Here is a 19,595-nt window from a genome sequence, read left to right as displayed (position 1 = left end):
GAACAGGGAATTTGATGCATGGAAATACAGATCAGTGTTCCATGAGATTCAAGCCGAATGGATGAGACCTAAAAGGGTACTAGCTGAGGTTCCCTTTGACCTTGAAAAGGATGAGTTCCCAGGTGTTTGGGAGAAGATCAGAAAGAGGAAGTGGGAGCTCCTGACTAAGCCAATCACTAAAATCAACATCAACCTGGTGAAAGAGTTTTATGCAAATGCAGTGAGGGAGGATTCAACCGTGAAACCCACATACAAAAGCTATGTGAGAGGGGTGGAAGTTGACTTCAGCCCCAAGGCAATCATGAAAACTCTTGGCCTGAAAAACATACGTTTCAGCCAAGCAAGTTATGAGGAAAGGATGATAGGAGAACCTGACTATACGACTATTGCTGAAGACCTTTGTGCCATCAGAGCTGAATGGGTGAGAAAAACAAGAGGGGCTCCAAGAGTCTTGAGAAGGGGAGACCTAACACCTGAAGCTAAAGGGTGGTATGCAATAGTTAGGAGATCCATCCTGCCCACTGCAAACTCTTCAGAAATAGTCCCTAAAAGAGCTATCTTGCTACATTGCATTATGGTGGGAGGGGAGATCAAAGTCCATAAACTCATTGCTGAACAGATACAAGAGTTTAGTGAGAAAAGTGACCCTGAATCCTGGCTCCACTTCCCTAGCACCATCATTAGACTATGCATCGATGCCCAAGTACCACTTGAAGATGAAAGACCTAATTGGCTATATCCTGGAATGGCCATAACTGCGTACAGAATGACTCTTGGCCCAATTGCTCCAAGACATACAAAAAGAAGAAATGAAGAAGGGCAACAAGCAGAAGCAGAGCAAGAAGCAGAGCAAGAAGGACAAGAAGGAGAAGAAGGAGAAGAAGAGCAAGAAGAGCAAGGAATTCCAGAAAGAAGACAACAAATTCCCAGAGACCCCATGGATATGAGCAGAATGCAGGGAATCATAGAAGGAATGTCTCAATAATACATGAGGTCTCAGGAGAGACAAGAGGACTTTCACCTAAAAATGATGGATATGCAAAGGAACTTTGAATCAAGATTCTTAGATCTGCAAAGGGAACAGAATTTACAATTACAGGAATCCCTCAGCCACATATGCCAACACCAAGATGCCAATGTCTTGGCAATCAAGGAAGCCACCACTTTACAGAATGCAAGATACTCAGTTCAAGCTGATTACAACATCAGTTCTCAAATCAAGCTTAACTACATAGGGGAACATCTACACAAGATGGACCCAGCATTCCCAGCTTTTGATGAGTATTTCAAAGGGAGGAAAGAAGGAGAAATAAATAAGGCAATGATCCTTGAAAAAGGAGTGGAAGAAACAATGAAAAAGGCTGGATTCTGGAAAAAGCTCATAAGAAAAGACAAAGGAAGTACAAGTGGTCAAAAAGAGGTAGGAAGCAAGAAGAAGCAGGACCCCAAGAATCAAGAAGAACCAAGCAATAAATGAGAGGTGGTTTCGTTCCTTAATAATCAAATGATAATTGGTGAATTGTCTTTATGAGCTTTCTTTCATTATAAGTCATTTAAGTTTTATGTGAAGTTTCTAGTATGTTTGTCTGTCTATTGCTTTGAATAAAATGAATGCCTAGATGTTTGGATATAACTTCACCTTCTTAAACAAGTGCTTGCCATGCTTGTTCTGTTTCCAAAAATAAAAGAAAAGTTTGAACAAAAGTAACTTGGCTCAATTAGTGACAAATCAAGTAGAATTAAGTGGTGGTATGCATGCTTGATTGTTTAGTCAGATCACTGGAAATAGAGTGTAGAATTATCATTTTTTGTGTAGAAATTGAAAACTGTCTATGGATCTTAATGAATAAATGTCTTTGGCCATGAAAAAGAAAGAAAAAGAAGAAGAAAAAGCCACTGAAAAAGGGCAACCAAAAAGCAAAAAAATTGAGAAAATAAGCTAGGCACCAATGGTTTGAACTTCTGAGATAAATGCCTGTGGTGTTTATGTATTAAGGATATGCTTGGATGAATAGGTTCTGAGGAGTGTTTCAACACTTGGTAACTTGGGTTAACTAACCCGGGATTATCAACCAAAAGTCCATTATCAAGAGCAACCTAAATACAAAACATTTAGTCACACAAAGAGGTGCTGGGCACCAATGTCTCAAGAAGAAATGTGAACTAAAATGCCTGGAGTGGATATGTGTAAGTGCACTGATAAGAAAAAGAAAATGCCAAAGGCTTGTGCAACACATGACACTAAGCAAACAAGGAGCAAAGGAGCTCTAAGAAAAAGAAAAGAAAAACAAAGAAGAGAAAAGTGCCAAGGACATAAGAATAACAAGAGGCCATAGCAGTGTTTGATGGATGCAATGAAAAAGTGATAATCTTACCTGATAAGAATGAAAAAGTGATACTGCAACTTTCTGCATAAAACCCTTCTGATGAACTTCAAATGCTTGCTAATATAGCCAATGTAATTGCTTTCTGTTTCATACTTTCTTCTCAAATAACTCAGGACTTGCTTAGGGACAAGCAAGTATTAAGTTTGGTGTTGTGATGCCAAGGCATCTTAGGCTAGTTTCACTAGCATTTTTCTGTTAGTTTTAGTTGTTTTATGCATTTTCTTGAGCTTAAAGTAACCAAGAATGGTTAAATGAATAACAAAGCAATGAACCATCCAAACAGTATGATTTTGATGCAAATTCCATGAGTTTTTAGTTATATTACTTGAATGCTATGAATGGAAGATTTCTCATGAAATTTTGCAAGACTTTGATGCAATTGTTTGGATGATTTCAGGGAAGAAGAGGCTAGGCAAGGAAGCAACAAAATCAATAAAGGAAGCTTGAATATCACATGTGGAGTTTAAGTTCCAGTTTAAGCTTAAACTGGAGCTTAAACGCCAGAATCATGAAGGCTAAGAAATGCTGGAACTGGCGCTTAACCTCCAGTTTAACCTTAAACTGGAAGTTAAACGCCAGAATGAGAATTTCACCAAGGGAGCATTTCCACGTTTAAGCTCCAGTTTAACCTTAAACTGGAGCTTAAACGTGTTCGACACAAATTCTCACCAAAGAAGCATTTCCACGTTTATTCCACGTTTAACCTCCAGTTTAACCTTAAACTGGAGGTTAAACGCCAGAAGTAAGAAAGGCACCAGGAGCATTTCCACGTTTAAGCTCCAGTTTAACCTTAAACTGGAGCTTAAACGTGTTCGACTATTTCTCTCCTCCGGGGTTGCTTTCTCATTTCCACGTTTAAGCTTCAGTTTAACCTTAAACTGAAGCTTAAACGTGTTCGACTATTTCTCTCCTCCAGGGTTGCTTTCTTCATTTCCACGTTTAAGCTTCAGTTTAACCTTAAACTGAAGCTTAAACGTGTTCGACATTTCACCTTCCTGGGTTGCTTTCTTCCATCTCCACGTTTAAGTTTCAGTTTAACCTTAAACTGAAACTTAAACTTCAACTTAAACGCCACTTTTTGAAAGGGGTTTCTGGGCCAAATATATTGAAGTTTAAGTTAGCATTTGAGCACAAACATTAACTTGAACATATTATGGTATGAAACCCAATTGAATGTCATGGTTTATGGGATTGGGCCTGAAGGATTGATGAGTCTGGAGCTTTAATTTGTTGAGTCTTGTGTCATTACTTGTGTATCACTAAGTTTGCTCAATGAATGTTACAGAATTGGATCACAGCCTCATCAGGATTATGGACCATAAACCCAAAGCAAAAGGAATTCAGGGAAAGGCCTCAAAGCCCAAGAAACATAACAGAAGCTCAATTTAGAAAGTGTATAAATAGGATAGAATTTAAGTTAGTGAGGGGGAGTTTTTACACACGAAGAACTTTGGATCATTTTTCTTTTAGTTTTGTAATTGAATTCAGAGCTATGACTCACTAAACCCCTTTCATTGGGTTAGGGAGCTCTATTGTAATTCAATGAATCAATAATAGTTTTATCTTCTTCTTCAATCTTTTCTCTTGAATTTTGTTAGAAAGCTTCTCGATCTAATTCCATTGGGTAGTTGTCTTGGGAAAGAAACTACCCATAATTGGAATCCTTCGGAACCTTGGGAAAGGAATGGAGGATTCATGCTAGAGAAGCTTTCTCACAGTGAATTGGATTGGGGTTTGGATGGATATTGTGACATGTAATCTTACCAAATTGTGGTTCATGAAACTGTGTGGTATGATCAGTGATCGAGCATCATCTCTTCTTATGAACATTTAAACCAAGGGATTGGGAATTTGTTTGTTTTTAGAGAGAATTGGTGAGCCAAGGGATTGGGATCCAATCATATAAGATTGCCAAGCAAAATTCAATGAATGCATTGGTTGAGGAAGGGATAAAAGTTGTTTTGATTCGGAGATCTCAATATCTCCTAACACCCAATGAACTCCCCATTTCTGATTTACCACTTTCTCTTTACATTCTGCAATTAAATTCATGCAATCACCCCATCCCTTTTAATTTCAGCAATTTAGCTTCTCGCTCTTTAATTCATGCAATTTTACATTCCGCAATTCTCATCTAAATCTTGATTCCGCTCAACTAGAACATTCTTCTAATCCGAATTGCTCACTCAACCAATCCTTGTGGGATTCGACCTCACTCTATTGTGAGTTTTTACTTGACGATAACCGGTGCACTTGCCGGAAGGAATTTTGCCGATCGTGCAATTTCCTAAATCGTAGCATAACAAGTTTATGCGCATCAGCTCGCCAATTTAGTTATTTCCCATGTTTTAGATCTAGTTTTGAGAGAGGTTCTCTCCTCTCTCTCTCGTAGGATTTAGGACTTCTCTTAGTTTTAGGAGTAACTCTCAATCCCAGGTTCTTTATTTTTATTTGTTTTTCCAATTTAGTTTAAGAACTCTTCATGTTAGATTATGATTTCCCTTATTAATGCTATTTGAGGTATTTCAATTTATGATTGCTTTCTTTAATTTATGTTATTGTTGCTTTACATCTGAAGGCATTTCTATTCTAGTAAATTTACTTTTTTTCTCTTTTGGTCTTAGTTAAGAAAGCAGTAACTCAGGAGTTATCTTATCTCAACATAATTGATAACTGTTATCTTTGCTAATTGAATTGAGCTTCAATAATCCCAACCTTTTCTTAGGAAATAAATAGGATTCGAAGATCAAACTAATTAGTCCCTTGACTTTCCTTTATTTTAGTAAAGGTTGACCAAGTGGAATTAAGATTCGACTTTCATTGTTATTGATAAGGATAACTAAGTCTGGACTTCCAATTTCTCATACCTTGCCCAAAAGTTTGCTTTACAGTATTTATTTATTTTTAATTGCCATTTAAATTATTTGTCATATTTGTTCCTCATTCTTGAAACCCCGAATTTACAATCTCCATAACCAATAATAAGAACATACTTCCCTGCAGTTCCTTGAGAAGACGACCCGAGGTTTGAATACTTCGGTTAACAATTTATTTAGGGGTTTGTTACTTGTGACAACCAAAATGTTTGTATGAAAGGACTTTTGAAGGTTTAGAAACTATACTTGCAACGAGGATTTATCCGCGAATTTCTAGACCACGCAAAAGTTTCTCTCATCAAAATGGCGCCGTTGCCGGGGAACTGCTAACGTGTACCTTATTATTGGTTATTGTAAATATTTTTCTTTTACTTGTTTATTTATTTCTGTTTTTCCTTTTTAATTTTATTTGCTACTATGAACTCTCACCCCTCTCGCTTTGAGTTTGGTTCTAACTTTGTTGAAGGAAATAGAAGTTACAGCAGGAATATGCATCAAGGTCAGACCAATCAAGGATGGATGGAGCCAAGAGGATCTAATCAACCCTTTAGGCAACAACACCCTCCAAGATATCACGGACAACGACCATTCTACAATGCATACCCAGCTGAAAGATATGATGGACAACCTTGTGACTACCAACAAGCCCCACCCCGTGCCTATAGACCAACCTCTCAACATAACCTCGAACCACCACACTGACAAGCTTCTCTTCACCATTCGCCACCGTATGATCCTTTCCTACCCCAGTTCCAATCCAATCACCCCCAAGCACCACCACTTCCCTATGTTTCATGTCCAAATCCATCACCCTGAGAATCAGAGGTTCGCCTCAAGGCAACAGTAAATAAACTTCAAACAACCATTCGACAATTGGAGGAAGCAGTAATTCAATTAGCTTCTAGACGCACGAATATTCAAGGACCAACCACAGCCCCATGTGGACAATCTAATAAAAAGCGTAGCATGAAGGAGACACTAGAAACTCCAGTGGACAAGACAAAGCATGAATTCATACTAGAACAAGTAGAAGAAGCTGTCATTGTACAAGAAGAAGAGTTGGTTGAAGATCTAGGAGACGCTGAACCTCCATGGGAATCCAGAGTTGAGGACAACTCCGTCAAGGACGTTACAGTTGATGCTAAGGAGGATATTGCACAATCCCCAAGGCAAGTCGTTTATGAAGAACTAGACGGAATAACCCAGGACACAAATTCCCTTGATGATGATAGTCACAAGTCAAGCTCTCTTAGTAATGAACTTGCATCCGCAAGTGAATTCTCTGAGATCGAAGAATCTTCCCCAAGTGAATACGAAGATGACGCGGAGGTAGATCTCTCTCAACCTCCAATCTATGACTCAAGTGATGAAGATGACATAGAAGACTTTGACCAGGACTCAGATGCATTTGAAGAACCTTACAAGGAAGTAGAGGAATTCACAGAAGAGCACAAGGGAGTAGAACTTACAGAACCACCAGAAACACCTTCCCCAAGGCCATTACCACCTAATACAAGCTTCAAGTGGGTACAATCCTTAAGTTTTAACTTTACTTTTTCACTTGAATACGGTTTGCTTGAAACAGATGGCCAGCTTAGAGCTCTTTGCGGCTTTAAAAGTAAGAGGGAAATGGCTCGTGCTCAGAGCTAGCGTACAAGGTTCAAGAAGGCTCCACGCTTCAACTCGAAGTGCACGGATTGGTATCATGCTCAATTGAATGGATCTCGGAAAATGTTTAGTCACTATGGTGAGAATCTACTTTCTAAACCACCCGGATGGAAAAATATAGATCAAGACAGAGGCGGATTTAAAAACAAGGCTTGGGATCATGGATTCTATTCTGACATTCGTCACCCCGGGAGCCTGAGACTCTGTTTAAAGCTGCTCAGAAGCTTTACATGCCTAGTTTGGGACCCCGGAGGCTATTGGCATTCCAAGCATTGGTGGAGATTTCTGGATGAATTTAAACACAAGCCACCATAACAGGAAGCTCCTCTAATGTCCAACTTAAGGACTTTAACTAAAAGTGCTAGGTGGGAGACAACCCACCATGGTATGATCGTTCTTTTTTCAATTTTAATTTTATTTAGTTTTGTTTGTTTTTGAATTTTATTTTTATTTTATTGAACCTGGAATCATGCATAGCATTCACATTAAGCATTGCATCCTGCATACTGCATTCTGCATTCTACAAAAAAAAAAAGGGTGCGCGACGTGACCGCATCATCCATGCGATTGCGTCAATGGCGAAATACACTTCCCACGCGACCGCATCCTCCACGCGGCCGCGTGACCTGAAAATCGGCGTAAGGATCCAACGTCCAGAAAGTTGGGCTGGAATCGTGCGGCCATTGTGCGTCTAGCACAAAATGACCCACGCGATCGCGTGCCTGATGCGATCGCGTCACTTGCACACAATCAATCCCACGCGATCGCGTGAGCGACGCGATCGCGTTGCATGGATTGCACAAATCCCAAAAGAAGACAGAGAGTTGGGCTGGAACGACGCTGGATTCGTGCGTTTAGCACAAATTCTAGCGACGCAATCGCATGCCCCAGGCGATCACGTCCTACCCCCTTTTATTCCTTCCATGCGATCGCGCGACCCACGCGATCGCGTCACCCCTATTTCGCACCAGCCACGCGACCGCGTGCCACATGCGGCCGCGTGGATTCAAATTTATAACCCCCTAGGTCACGTGAAACCCTATTATCGCGCCCCCCTGAACCCCTTCCCCTCTCTTCTCTCTTCTCCAATCCAACCACCACCACCCAGTTACCACCACCGCCACCCCCAAACGCCGCCGCCACCTTTCCCCCCTTCCTCTCTCCCCTTCTTTCTCCTTCTTTCTTCCTCTTTCCCCCCTCTCCGCCACTGCTCCTCCGTGCACCACCAACCACCACTGCTGCCCATCCCAGCCGCGCCCCTCCATCCACCAGAACCACCACCCCTTCCCCTACGCCCCTATCCCCCATTACCCCTTTTTCCCTACCCCGAACAGCCGCACCGCCGTCACCACCACCGCCAGCCACCTTTCTGCCCACTCTCATTCTACGGCCTTCCAGGTTCTGCAGACGTCACCCTTTTATCCATTCGTAGTTAGTTCATATTTTTTTTTTTCTGTTTCTATTCATATTTAGGCTAGTTAGATATGCATGCTGTAGTGGATTTTAGGTTGTTAGGTAGCCTAGGATGTGGTTAGTGGATTTAGATTTGTTTATTTGCGCCGTTCATGTTTATTGCTTTATGTTTTCGCAATCCTGCTGCTGCTATAATGTTAGTTCATATGTTGTACTCTCCTGTATATTGCTGCTCTTTACATTGATTTTTCATGATTATATTCCTTATATGTAACTGCAAACTTTATTTTTGATTCATATGAACTATTCTGTGCTGTTTATTTTCCGAGATAGTCCAATTTTAGCCAGAATGCTGCCCAAATTTCTGTAAAATATTTCCCTTCATGTCTTGGTTTTGGCATTTTCAACTGTGCTTTCCTTATATTTCACCAAACCAATTCATGAATGCTTAGGCATGCATTCTTATTTTCTTTGATCTCCTGGTTCTAAATTGCAATTTTTGATGTTTGATTCTATTTTTTGTTATTTCTATATCTATTTGAATCATCATCCACTTGTTTTCCTTGTTTGGTTTTGAGTTACTTATCGCTTCTAATTGTGAATGCTGGTTACTTAAAAAACTTATCCTTATACCACTTACCTTAACCCATTTTTCACTAACTCACTAATTCTAATTTTCTGACACTCTTTTTCAATTCTAACCAAGCTCACCTCTTAAAATCTCTTTTCTGGTTTTTCACTTTCTTTTAACTTTCTAACCATGGCATACTGATAATTTTTCCTACTTAACATGCCTTCTATTACATTTTGGATTGTGAATTCTTCCTTTCAAACTTTTCACTCCTATACAATCCTTAATGCACATTCACTTAACTCACTTCCCTCATTCTAATTCTCCTTTGCCACTTTGTGTTTCTTTTGACTATTTGCCTATTTATTTTCCTACTTTTATTATATCCTGGTTTTCTGTTTTTCAGGATGTCAGATTTCCAGAGAAAGGGAAAAGGAAAGGCTACCACTGGCAAACGTAAAAGAGGAGATTCATCTATGTCCATCATTGATCTAATGCATGATGCCTCCTGGCGGGAGAAACACTTTACCTCGTAGGAGAAGACTGACCAACTGCTTCCTGCCACTGATCCAATAAAATTTGCAAACCGATACTATGAGCTGAAGTATTCGGTGTTTGCAACCTCCAGGAACCTATACCTGGAGAGAACTTTGAAGATCCCAGAAGAACTCCAGCAGTACACCACTGACCAAATCAAACAAAGAGGCTGGTTCTTCTTAGAGAGACCTCTGACTGAGGTCAATGCATCTTGGGTTCGAGAATTCTACTGCAATTACTTCAAGACCTCCCTAGATGCAGTGAACCTGAGAGGGAAGCAAATTCTGGTTACTGAAGAGGCAATAGAAGAGGTTCTGAAGCTTCTGCCTAAATCTGATCAGCCAGATGATTATCAGAGAGCTGAGGATGACATGCGCTTTCTAAAGTTTGATTGGGATGTAGTAAAGGCGAGGATCGCCCTTGACCCGACAGTTCCTTGGATCATGGGTCAGAACACCACCATGCCCAAGGGGATTAAGCGGATTTACCTGAATGATGAGGCTCGGCTATGGCATCAGATATTCAGCAACTACATTATGCCGAGTACTCATGAGACTGAGATACTAGCCGCTATGATCACCCTCCTTTGGTGTGTGATGGAGGGTAAGGACCTGTACCTGCCAAGCTTTATCCGGCACTATATGACCAGGGTCCACGTCTGAGGCACTCTTCCCTTTCCCTATCTGGTTACACAGCTGAGCCGTCGAGCTGACGTGCCATGGGAGGATGCTGATGAGAGGCCACCTACTGCAGAATGCAAGAAGATTATCCTGCACAGCAGGAACTTTCTGGCCTTGGGCTACAGACCTCCATTCCTGACTACCACTGCTGAGATAGCCACACCTTCTGTCGGCCCCTCTTCCTCCACAGCCACACCTGCCACCACCACTGCACCTCTACCTGCCCCAGAGCCCATCTATCATCTAGTGCACCGCTTGTTTCGACGACTTGACCAGATGGAGCGTCGCAACAAGTGACGCTATGAGCACCTGAAGCTGATGATACGATTCGGCGACATCCCCTCCGAGCCTGACACACCATCCGAGGCATCTGAGGAGGAGGCGGATGCGCCCGAGGCAGAGACAATTCCATCTCAGGAGGCGGAGTAGGCAGACACCCAGCAGGCAGTTCCCCAGCAGATCCAGGCTGTAGACCCCGAGATCCCCATTCAGACAGCCCCTCCTCCGCAGCAGTCAGACCATCAGCCATTCACCACCACAGAGGCCCCAGCTACCATCCCTTCCAGTGATGACACCCCTTCACACCCTGCTTGAGTGAGCATCGGGGACGATGCTACATTTTAAGTGTGGGAAGGTCGCCATCTCTGGCGTATTATTTTGGTGAACCACTACAGATTCTTTTTCTTTTATTTTAGATATTTATCTGTATTTTTCTCTTTATTTTAATTTTTATTTTCTGAGTACTTATACATTGCTACTTTCATGTATTTTTACTCTATTTCTGCATTTTGCATTTTTAGTCATATTTTAGTTATTTAGTTTAGTTTGCAATTCTAACTTATTAGTGGATTAATTAGTATAGTTTACCCTTTTCAGCATAAGATAGCTTAGTTTAAATTGGAAAATATAAAAAGGGAAGTAAACTAGAGACTTTAACAGAATCAAAACAACCCACACCTTGTATATATAGCATTACATGTTAGTTAACAACACTTCATCAAGGAGAAACACTAGAACTTTAAAGCCATTCAATATAAGTTTTACATTGAGAATAATGAGAATTTTTAACTAAACCTGCATGACATACATAAGTGATAAATGATTTTTGAGCTAGAGAACACAAAGCCTGTGAGTTTTGAGCTTAATTGTATGGTTACATTCAAACCATAATTTTTTATTTCTGTGTGTTCCACCCTTCTTTTATATTCTGGTATTCTTTACTTTGTTTTAATCTATATGTCCGATTATAGAATGTAGATATATACCAAGAGAGTGATTGAGGCCATTATTTGATTTTAGCTCACTTATCCCAAAATAGCCTACCTTTTACATCACCCTTGTTAGCCCCCTTGAGCCTTTAATTCCCCCCCCCCCTTTTTTTAATAACCACATTACTAGCCTTAAGCAGAAAAAAAAAAAAACAAAATAAAAATTCCAAGTTGAATCCTTGGTTAGTTTAAGATATAAATTGTTTATTGTTTGAGTGTGGGGAAACCTATTGGGAACATAAAAACAAAAGGTAGAAGAGTTGAAAAGAATAAAATAACTCAAACTAAGAAATTTTTGGGAAGCATGCTCATGAGAAATCAAAGTGATTAAATTACCATGTGCATTAAAAAAAATTTCAGCATTTAATAAAGGGGATACAAAAGAATTCCCCAAATGCAAAAATAAAAGCAATGCACATGGAATAAGAACAAAAGTTGAAACATGAGCATGTAACATCCAAAAGTGGGAAAAATATGGGAAAATAGGTAAAGAAGTTTTGTTTTACTAAGTATGTATGTTAGGTGAGATCTTAATCTAATTAAGGATTCACTTATTAGCTCACTTAGCCTTATACATATATCCTTACCTTTACCTTGGCCCCATTACAACCTTAATTAAAGACCTCATGATTTTTGGTATGACTGTATTCTATAATTATTTATTGGTTAGATGAAGAACAAAGTTATAGAAAGGAAGAATAAAAAGAGGAATAGAGTGATTGACCCAATAAACACTGAGTGACTAGAGAGTAAACACAAATCCAGTGAGGGTTCAATAGCTCATTAACATTTATCTCTGTTTGAATTATCTAATTGTCTTGCAAATTCATAAAATGCTTTTTCTCCCATCTCAATTGTAAAAGTGCTTTATGATTATCTAAGGCTTGCCTATATATATACATATATGACTCCTTGAGAATGTGAATTAATTCAACTACATGCAAGCTTTATATACAAGTGAGTGAATAAAAAAATAGAATTGCATGATGCATCATTCATTTAGGTAGTTGCATTTAGAGTAGATTGCATTGCATTACATTTCACCACTTTAACCTTACTTTTTACTTTGGATTTAGCATGAGGACATGCTATTGTTCGAGTGTGGGGAGGTTGATAAACCCATATTTTATGATATATTTTGTGCTTAATTTGAATGATTTATTCAATCCTTCACCCACTTATTCATATTAATTGCATGGTTTTACTTTCCCTTCCTTATTATGTGATGTATGTGAAAAGCATGTTTTCTATGCTTTAAAATTAATTATTTTAATTACCTATATTTCCATTCGATGTTGTGATTAGTGTATTGAGTAGTTTCAGATCTTCTAAGGCAGGAATGACTTAAAGGATGGAAAAAGGAAACATACAAAAATGGAAGGAAAGAATAAAACGGAGTTTCTGAAGAAATTGGCATCCACGCGATCGCATGGGCGATGCGGACGCATGCCAAGCGCGAATCAACAGTGACGCGGTCGCATGACTGATGCGACCGCACGCCTTAAGCAAAACATATATGACGCGGTCGCATGACTGACGCGACCGCGTGACAAGGAAAGCTCCGAATGACGCGACCGCATGACCCACACGGACGCGTGACAGAGGCTACGCACCAGAAATTGCAGAAAACGCTTCCAGCGATTTCTGAAGCCCTTTTTGGCCCAATCAAAGTCCAGAAGGAATAGACCAGAGGTTATAAAGTGTGGGAACGCATCCATTTAGGGAGAGCTCGCCAATTTAGTTATTTCCCATGTTTTAGATCTAGTTTTGAGAGAGGTTCTCTCCTCTCTCTCTCGTAGGATTTAGGACTTCTCTTAGTTTTAGGAGTAACTCTCAATCCCAGGTTCTTTACTTTTATTTGTTTTTCCAATTTAGTTTATGAACTCTTCATGTTAGATTATGATTTCCCTTATTAATGCTATTTGAGGTATTTCAATTTATGATTGCTTTCTTTAATTTATGTTATTGTTGCTTTACATCTGAAGGCATTTCTATTCCAGCAAATTTACTTTTTTTTCTCTTTTGGTCTTGGTTAAGAAAGCAGTAACTCAGGAGTTATCTTATCTCAACATAATTGATAACTGTTATCTTTGCTAATTGAATTGAGCTTCAATAATCCCAACGTTTTCTTAGGAAATAAATAGGATTCGAAGATCAAACTAATTAGTCCCTTGACTTTCCTTTATTTTAGTAAAGGTTAACCAAGTGGAATTAAGATTCGACTTTCATTGTTATTGATAAGGATAACTAAGTCTGGACTTCCAATTTCTCATACCTTGCCCAAAAGTTTGCTTTACAGTATTTATTTATTTTTAATTGCCATTTAAATTATTTGTCATATTTGTTCCTCATTCTTGAAACCCCGAATTTACAATCTCCATAACCAATAATAAGAACATACTTCCCTGTAGTTCCTTGAGAAGACGACCCGAGGTTTGAATACTTCGGTTAACAATTTATTTAGGGGATTGTTACTTGTGACAACCAAAATGTTTGTATGAAAGGACTTTTGAAGGTTTAGAAACTATACTTGCAACGAGGATTTATCCGCGAATTTCTAGACCACGCAAAAGTTCCTCTCATCAGTTAGCTAGTTTTTGGTTTTTGTTCTTCTAGAGAGAAAAACCCTTATTCTCCTCTAGATCTAGTTTGATTTTGATCTCCCATTGTTGAATTCTGAATTAGATTTTGTTAATTTTTAGTTTTGACTACTTAATTTGAATTCCTTAGTATAATTTATTTAGCTCTTGTGTTAGATTTATGTTTTCTTATTATTTCCCATTTTCTACCTATTTTGTGAACCTTGTGGATCTTGAATTGTTAATGTTACATTGATGTTCTCCAAGGTTAGTAGTGTTGTTTGAGTGATTTTTCATTGATAATTGTTAGTGGGTACTTTTTAATTTCAATTTAATTGCATTTTGAATATATCTTTTAGTAATGCTTACCATGTGTTTGATGAAATGTTTTCTTTTATTATGGAGTAGTTTTCTTTACTCTTGGCCTAGGCTAAGGAAATTGGGTAAACTTGAGTCATTGGGTCTAATGGATTTGGTGATTTGAGAACCCTTAGTGGTCAATTTGATAACCATTGACACTAGCCTATTACTAAGTTAATTGGTAGCTAGGTTAGGCCTTATGGATTGATGTTGATCAAGCCATTTAATATACTTCAAGCATAGAAGTAAACTTAATGAGTTTGGTTCCTCATAATTGTCAAGATATGGTTATTAGACAAGGATGGTGATCCCAATTTCTATGCCTAGCCAAGAGTTGCTTTTGTTATTCATATTTGAAACCCAAAAATTTCAATTGCTTGATTCTAGTTATAGTTACTTGTTAATTTTTATAGTAGAATTATAGTGGATGTTCTCTTATTAGTTTGAAATTGCTCATACCTTGCTTTAGTTGCTTGATTTAGTTTCTTGCACTTTAAGATTTCTTGCTTGATAAGTCTCTTAGTTTAATTTCTTTCTCATGACTTGCAACCCTAGAATTCTAACCAATGTTGATGCACATGTTTGCCCATTCCTTATGAGATGACCTGAGGTTTGAATACTTCGGTTACTTTTATTGGGGTTGAACTTTGTGACAACCAATTCCTTAAAATTTGATCCGAGGATTGATTATTGGTTTGGACTATACTATTAAAGAAGTCAATTTGTGAATTTCTAGACCGGTATAAATCCTTGGCCCCATCAAATTTTTGGCGCCGTTGCTGGGGAATGGTTGCAACGTATGCCTTGATATTGGTTATGTGAATATGCGAATAGTGTAGATAGTTTACTTGCTTTCAATACTTAGTTGTAGTTTAGATTTTTTTCGTATATGTGCTATGACTCCCAAGTTTGATGACTCGGTCTCAACCAAATTCTAGCTTAGCCGAGTTTGACCCTGAGATTGAAAGAACCTTGTTACACACTCGGCAAGCTAAACGGTGGTTGGACTATACGGCTAGTACTTCGGCCTCTCTTGTGGAGCATACCGAATCACTAGATGGTACCGAGAGTAACTTGAAGTCCGCTACTTCCTATTCTTCTGTTGGCACCACTAATACATTTTTGCATTCCACAGGTGAACCATACATGGCGGAGCCACACCGGATCACTTTACAAGCAAGGTATCCTAACCTTGACCCAAACTTTGAGTTGAAGAATAGCTTAATAAATCTACCTCCCAAGTATCAAGAGATTTTCAAGTTGCTTGTTCCACGGCTAGAAGACATGGAGCCGATGAGGTGGCTATTATGGTTTTTGCCTTTCCCATCTCTCTTGAGGGGCAAGCAAAAACGTGGTTTTATTCGCAACCGGATGTGATTGTGACTAATTGAGATTTCTTGAGAAGAGATTTTCTAGACAAATTCTTTCTGCCGGAAAAGACCGATTATATCCGGAAGGAGATCTCGGGTATAATGCAAAAGGACCAAGAGAGTTTGTATGAGTATTGGTCTCGGTTCAAGAGGCTATTGAAATCTTGTCGACACCATGGATTGGATACTTATTTGATCATTAGTTACTTCACCAGAGGTCTTTGTGCGGAAGATAGAAGATTACTCACCGCTTCTAGTGGTGGTTCCCTTTCCAAAAATAAGACGGTGGGAGAAGCTTGGAACTTGATAAATGATGTTGCTGAGGCTACACAATATGTAAGGGTAAGAAGCAATCCCCTCAAGGGTGTGGTAGAAGCACCACCTTCCGAAGCAAGCTTAACTAAGGTGCTTGGGGATATGACCACTATCCTTACGGAGATGAATAAAGAGCAAAAGGAATTCTATTCCATCCAAGCCATCCAAGCCCCACCTAAAGTTGCTCAACTTGAAGGCCCCCCTAGAATTTGTGGTTTGTGCTCTAGCACCACACATTACACCGACCAATGCCCCCAAATTCAAGAGGAGTATGCCCTTGCCGTGGCCAATGTGAATTACAACAACCGTCCACCTATCCCTCTCAAAGCAAAAACAACTACTCTCATGGGAATAATCACAATCAAGGGTGGAGGGATAATGCACAAGGGAGCAATCAAAATCAAAGATGGAACAACTCTTCTTCTCACTACAACAACAATCACCTATCTTCATCCCAATACCACCATAACAACAACAACCACCAAGCCAACCAAAATCATCACAACCAAAACCAAAACAACTACACCAAGTACCAAGCACCACATCAAAGACAACACTCTAACCAAGCCTCTTCATCTTCCACCAACCAAGTTGATGAACTTAGAGCTACTATGGAAAAATAAGAGGAGAATAACAAGGCTCAATTCAATACCTTGAGTGCACAATATGGTAACATGAGTGCTCAATTAACCAATCTCACTAACCTAATTTCAAAGTTATCCATGTCCTCCTCAAACAACAACACCAACCAAACTTCAAGCTCTTCTAATCTTCCATCCCAACCCCTTCCAAATCCAAAGGACGGTCTTAACGCCATCACACTACGATTGGGAACTACATTGGAGGAGATACCTCCTATGGTCATGGAAGACATTCATGAGGAAGAAGTGGTTATTGAAGTTCCACATGAAAAAGAGGAGATAGACAAAAGGCATGAAGAAGAAGAAACAAGATGTAAGGAATCCAAGAGGAAAGCTATAGTGGACGAATCCATTCCTATCCCATTCCCTTCTATGGTGAAGAAAGCAAAGAAGACCCCGAAGTTTGATTTAAATATGCTTCAAGTGTTCAAAAAGGTTGAGGTAACCATACCACTTCTTGATGCTATTCAACAAATTCCGAAGTATGCAAAATTTTTGAAGGACTTGTGTACACACAAGGATAGAATAGGAGAGTTGGAGACATTATCCTTGGGTAGTTCCATTTCTTCCTTAATGAAGCCTATTCCAGAAAAATGTGGTGACCCTGGACCGTGATTGGTGTCTTGTCGTATTGGTGAACGTATTTTTCACGACTGTATGTGTAATCTAGGGGCTTGCGTAAGCATAATGACACCTTCTATTTTTGTGCGGTTGAACTTAGCTCCATTGAAGAGGTCAGCGGCCAAATTTGCCTTAGCTGACAAGAGTGTAATTACCATTGTGGGAATAGCGGAAGACCTACTTGTAGCGATCAAGGACTTGGTATTTCCAGTTGACTTCTATATCCTTGAGATGCCTCTAACAGAGAACAGAAGCACTTCCTCCATTCTACTTGGTAGACCCTTCTAATGCGAGCAAATTCATCGGTTGAGAATTACTTCTCGGTAAAGGAAAAATAACCTCGTTGCAAGTATAGTTCTCAACCAACAAGTAATGCTCGATCAAAGTTTACAATTTCTAATCTAAACCGAGGGTAGTTAAACCTCGAGTCGTTCTCCCTAGGAATGCAAATGAAATGTTACTTCTTCCAGTTGTGAAGAGGGCAAAAAGGGGTTTTGTGCAATTAAAGAACGAAAGATTAAAAGAACTAAGCAATGATCAAAATTGGAAAGTAATGCAAGCAACAAGGAAAATGAGATCAAAACTAGTGAAATGCAATAAAAGAAAGCCTTGAATTGGGAGTGAGTATCCAAGGAATCCTATCATGGCCATAACCACAACTATGGTAATTATCATGAGTCAATCTCGCCTAGTCAACCCCAACCATCGAGGAGTAAGTCAAGCAAGCATAATTGACCTTAATCCATAAGTCTTAACTAACTTACCAAACTAGTTGATAAAAGGCTAGCGTCAATGGAAACAAGAGCCAACTAACTACCCAAGAATTACCACTAAATGTCGGACATTATGACTCTAGTATCCTAGGAACTCAAACCACAGGCCAAGGTGGGAAAATCTACTCAAAATCTAGAGTTGGCATTTTCACAAACACCTTGTGTGCATAAAAGTAAAACATGGAGAATTACAAAGTAAAATGGAAAACTATAACCAACTATCAACAAAACCAAACATAAACAAGCAATCAAACATAAAGGAAGCATGAAATGTAAAATTCATTAATCAAAACTTCAAGAAACACAAAATTGCAATATGAACAAAGTAACTTGAACCAAAAGGAAGTGAAAGTAAAAGTGCTTGAATTAAAGAGGAAATTAAGAATACTTACAATTAAAGAGGCAAAATCAAAGATCAAGCTTGCTATAAAATACTACAAGGAAACGGAAATTGAAAAACCTAAGAGAGCAATCTACTCTACACTACTCCTACTCCTAATTACTATGAAAACTCTCTAAAAATTGCTCCAATGCCTCCCCCCCTTTGATAAGTGGTCAATTCTCCTTCATATAGCACTTCCAAACAGCAATTCAGCCTTCCAAAATGGGCCAAGAGGCCTCCAAATTCGTGCAGCACATGCCTCATTAATGAAATCACGTGCAGGGACCTGTGCAGATGCACAGACGTGTGCGTCCATACGCACGGCTAAAAATTGACCTGTGTGTACGCACAGATGCGTGCGTATGCACACATGGAAATTTCTGCTTGTGCGCACGCACACTTTGCTATGTGTGCTTTTCTTTGTTTTCTTCATGTTTTCTCCCTTGTACATGCTTTCTTCCACTTTTGGCTATCCATTCTTGCCTCCAAGGCCTGAAATCACTCACAAACCATATCACGGCATTGAATGACATAGAAGTGGGATAAAATTGCTCTATTAAAGCACAAAATTGCATGTTTTCACATTTAAGATCAATCTAGGGATCAAACACAAAACTATGCTATTTGGGTGCTTAAGTGTGAGTTCATTTGCTAGAATCCATCCGAATTGAGTCAAAACATACCATCAAATATGGACTCATCAACTCCCCCACACTTAAACAATGGCATGTCCTCATGCTAAACTAATAAGGAGAATGATCAAGGGGGCAATCAACTTGTTAAATGCAACTACCTATATGCATGCAAGCATGTAAGTACCATATATCTATCTATCTATAGTATCTATATAAAATTGGTAAAAAAATAAACAATCAAATTCCTAAGCAAGTATAGACAATTAGGGCAAAGCAAAGAATGAATCCAATGCATCCAAAATCTAAAGAATTTATTCAACTCATCAAAATAAAGTAACTTGCATGAATACAAGATGAGAAGTATGGAAACATAGAATTGAGTAATTGAAACCTCATTAGGTGTGTATACACTCTAATCACTCGGTGTCTAAGGGTCAATTCACTTAAGTCTCTTCTAATCATGCTTTCAAGGAGTTGCTCTTCATCTAACAATCAACAACAAGTGATGCATGAATGCAA

At 39.1% G+C, this 19,595-nt stretch overlaps 1 protein-coding gene across 1 annotated transcript; it reads left to right on the top strand.

Moving 5' to 3' along the window:
* Positions 1 to 16,746: 16,746 nt before the first annotated feature.
* On the top strand, positions 16,747 to 17,574 carry LOC148567415 (uncharacterized). The gene is made up of 2 exons (XM_088484566.1): positions 16,747 to 17,105; positions 17,376 to 17,574. Exons 1-2 carry the CDS (start codon positions 16,747 to 16,749, stop codon positions 17,572 to 17,574), a joined length of 558 nt encoding a protein of 185 aa, XP_088340692.1.
* The last annotated feature ends 2,021 nt before the right edge of the window (positions 17,575 to 19,595 follow it).

The sequence above is a fragment of the Arachis ipaensis genome, chromosome B4 (assembly GCF_059453495.1).
Source record: "Arachis ipaensis isolate K30076 ecotype BB chromosome B4, ASM5945349v1, whole genome shotgun sequence".
Classification (NCBI taxonomy): domain Eukaryota; kingdom Viridiplantae; phylum Streptophyta; class Magnoliopsida; order Fabales; family Fabaceae; genus Arachis; species Arachis ipaensis.
This window is presented reverse-complemented; position numbering and strand designations above follow the sequence as displayed.

Excerpts from the sequence above, each read along its gene's own strand:
- LOC148567415 (XM_088484566.1), top strand. The coding sequence starts at position 16,747 with ATGTCCTCCTCAAACAACAACACCAACCAAACTTCAAGCTCTTCTAAT. Across the intron at positions 17,106-17,375 it reads CAAGTGTTCAAAAAGGTTGA|GTTGAACTTAGCTCCATTGA; the intron begins GGTAACCATACC and ends TATTTTTGTGCG.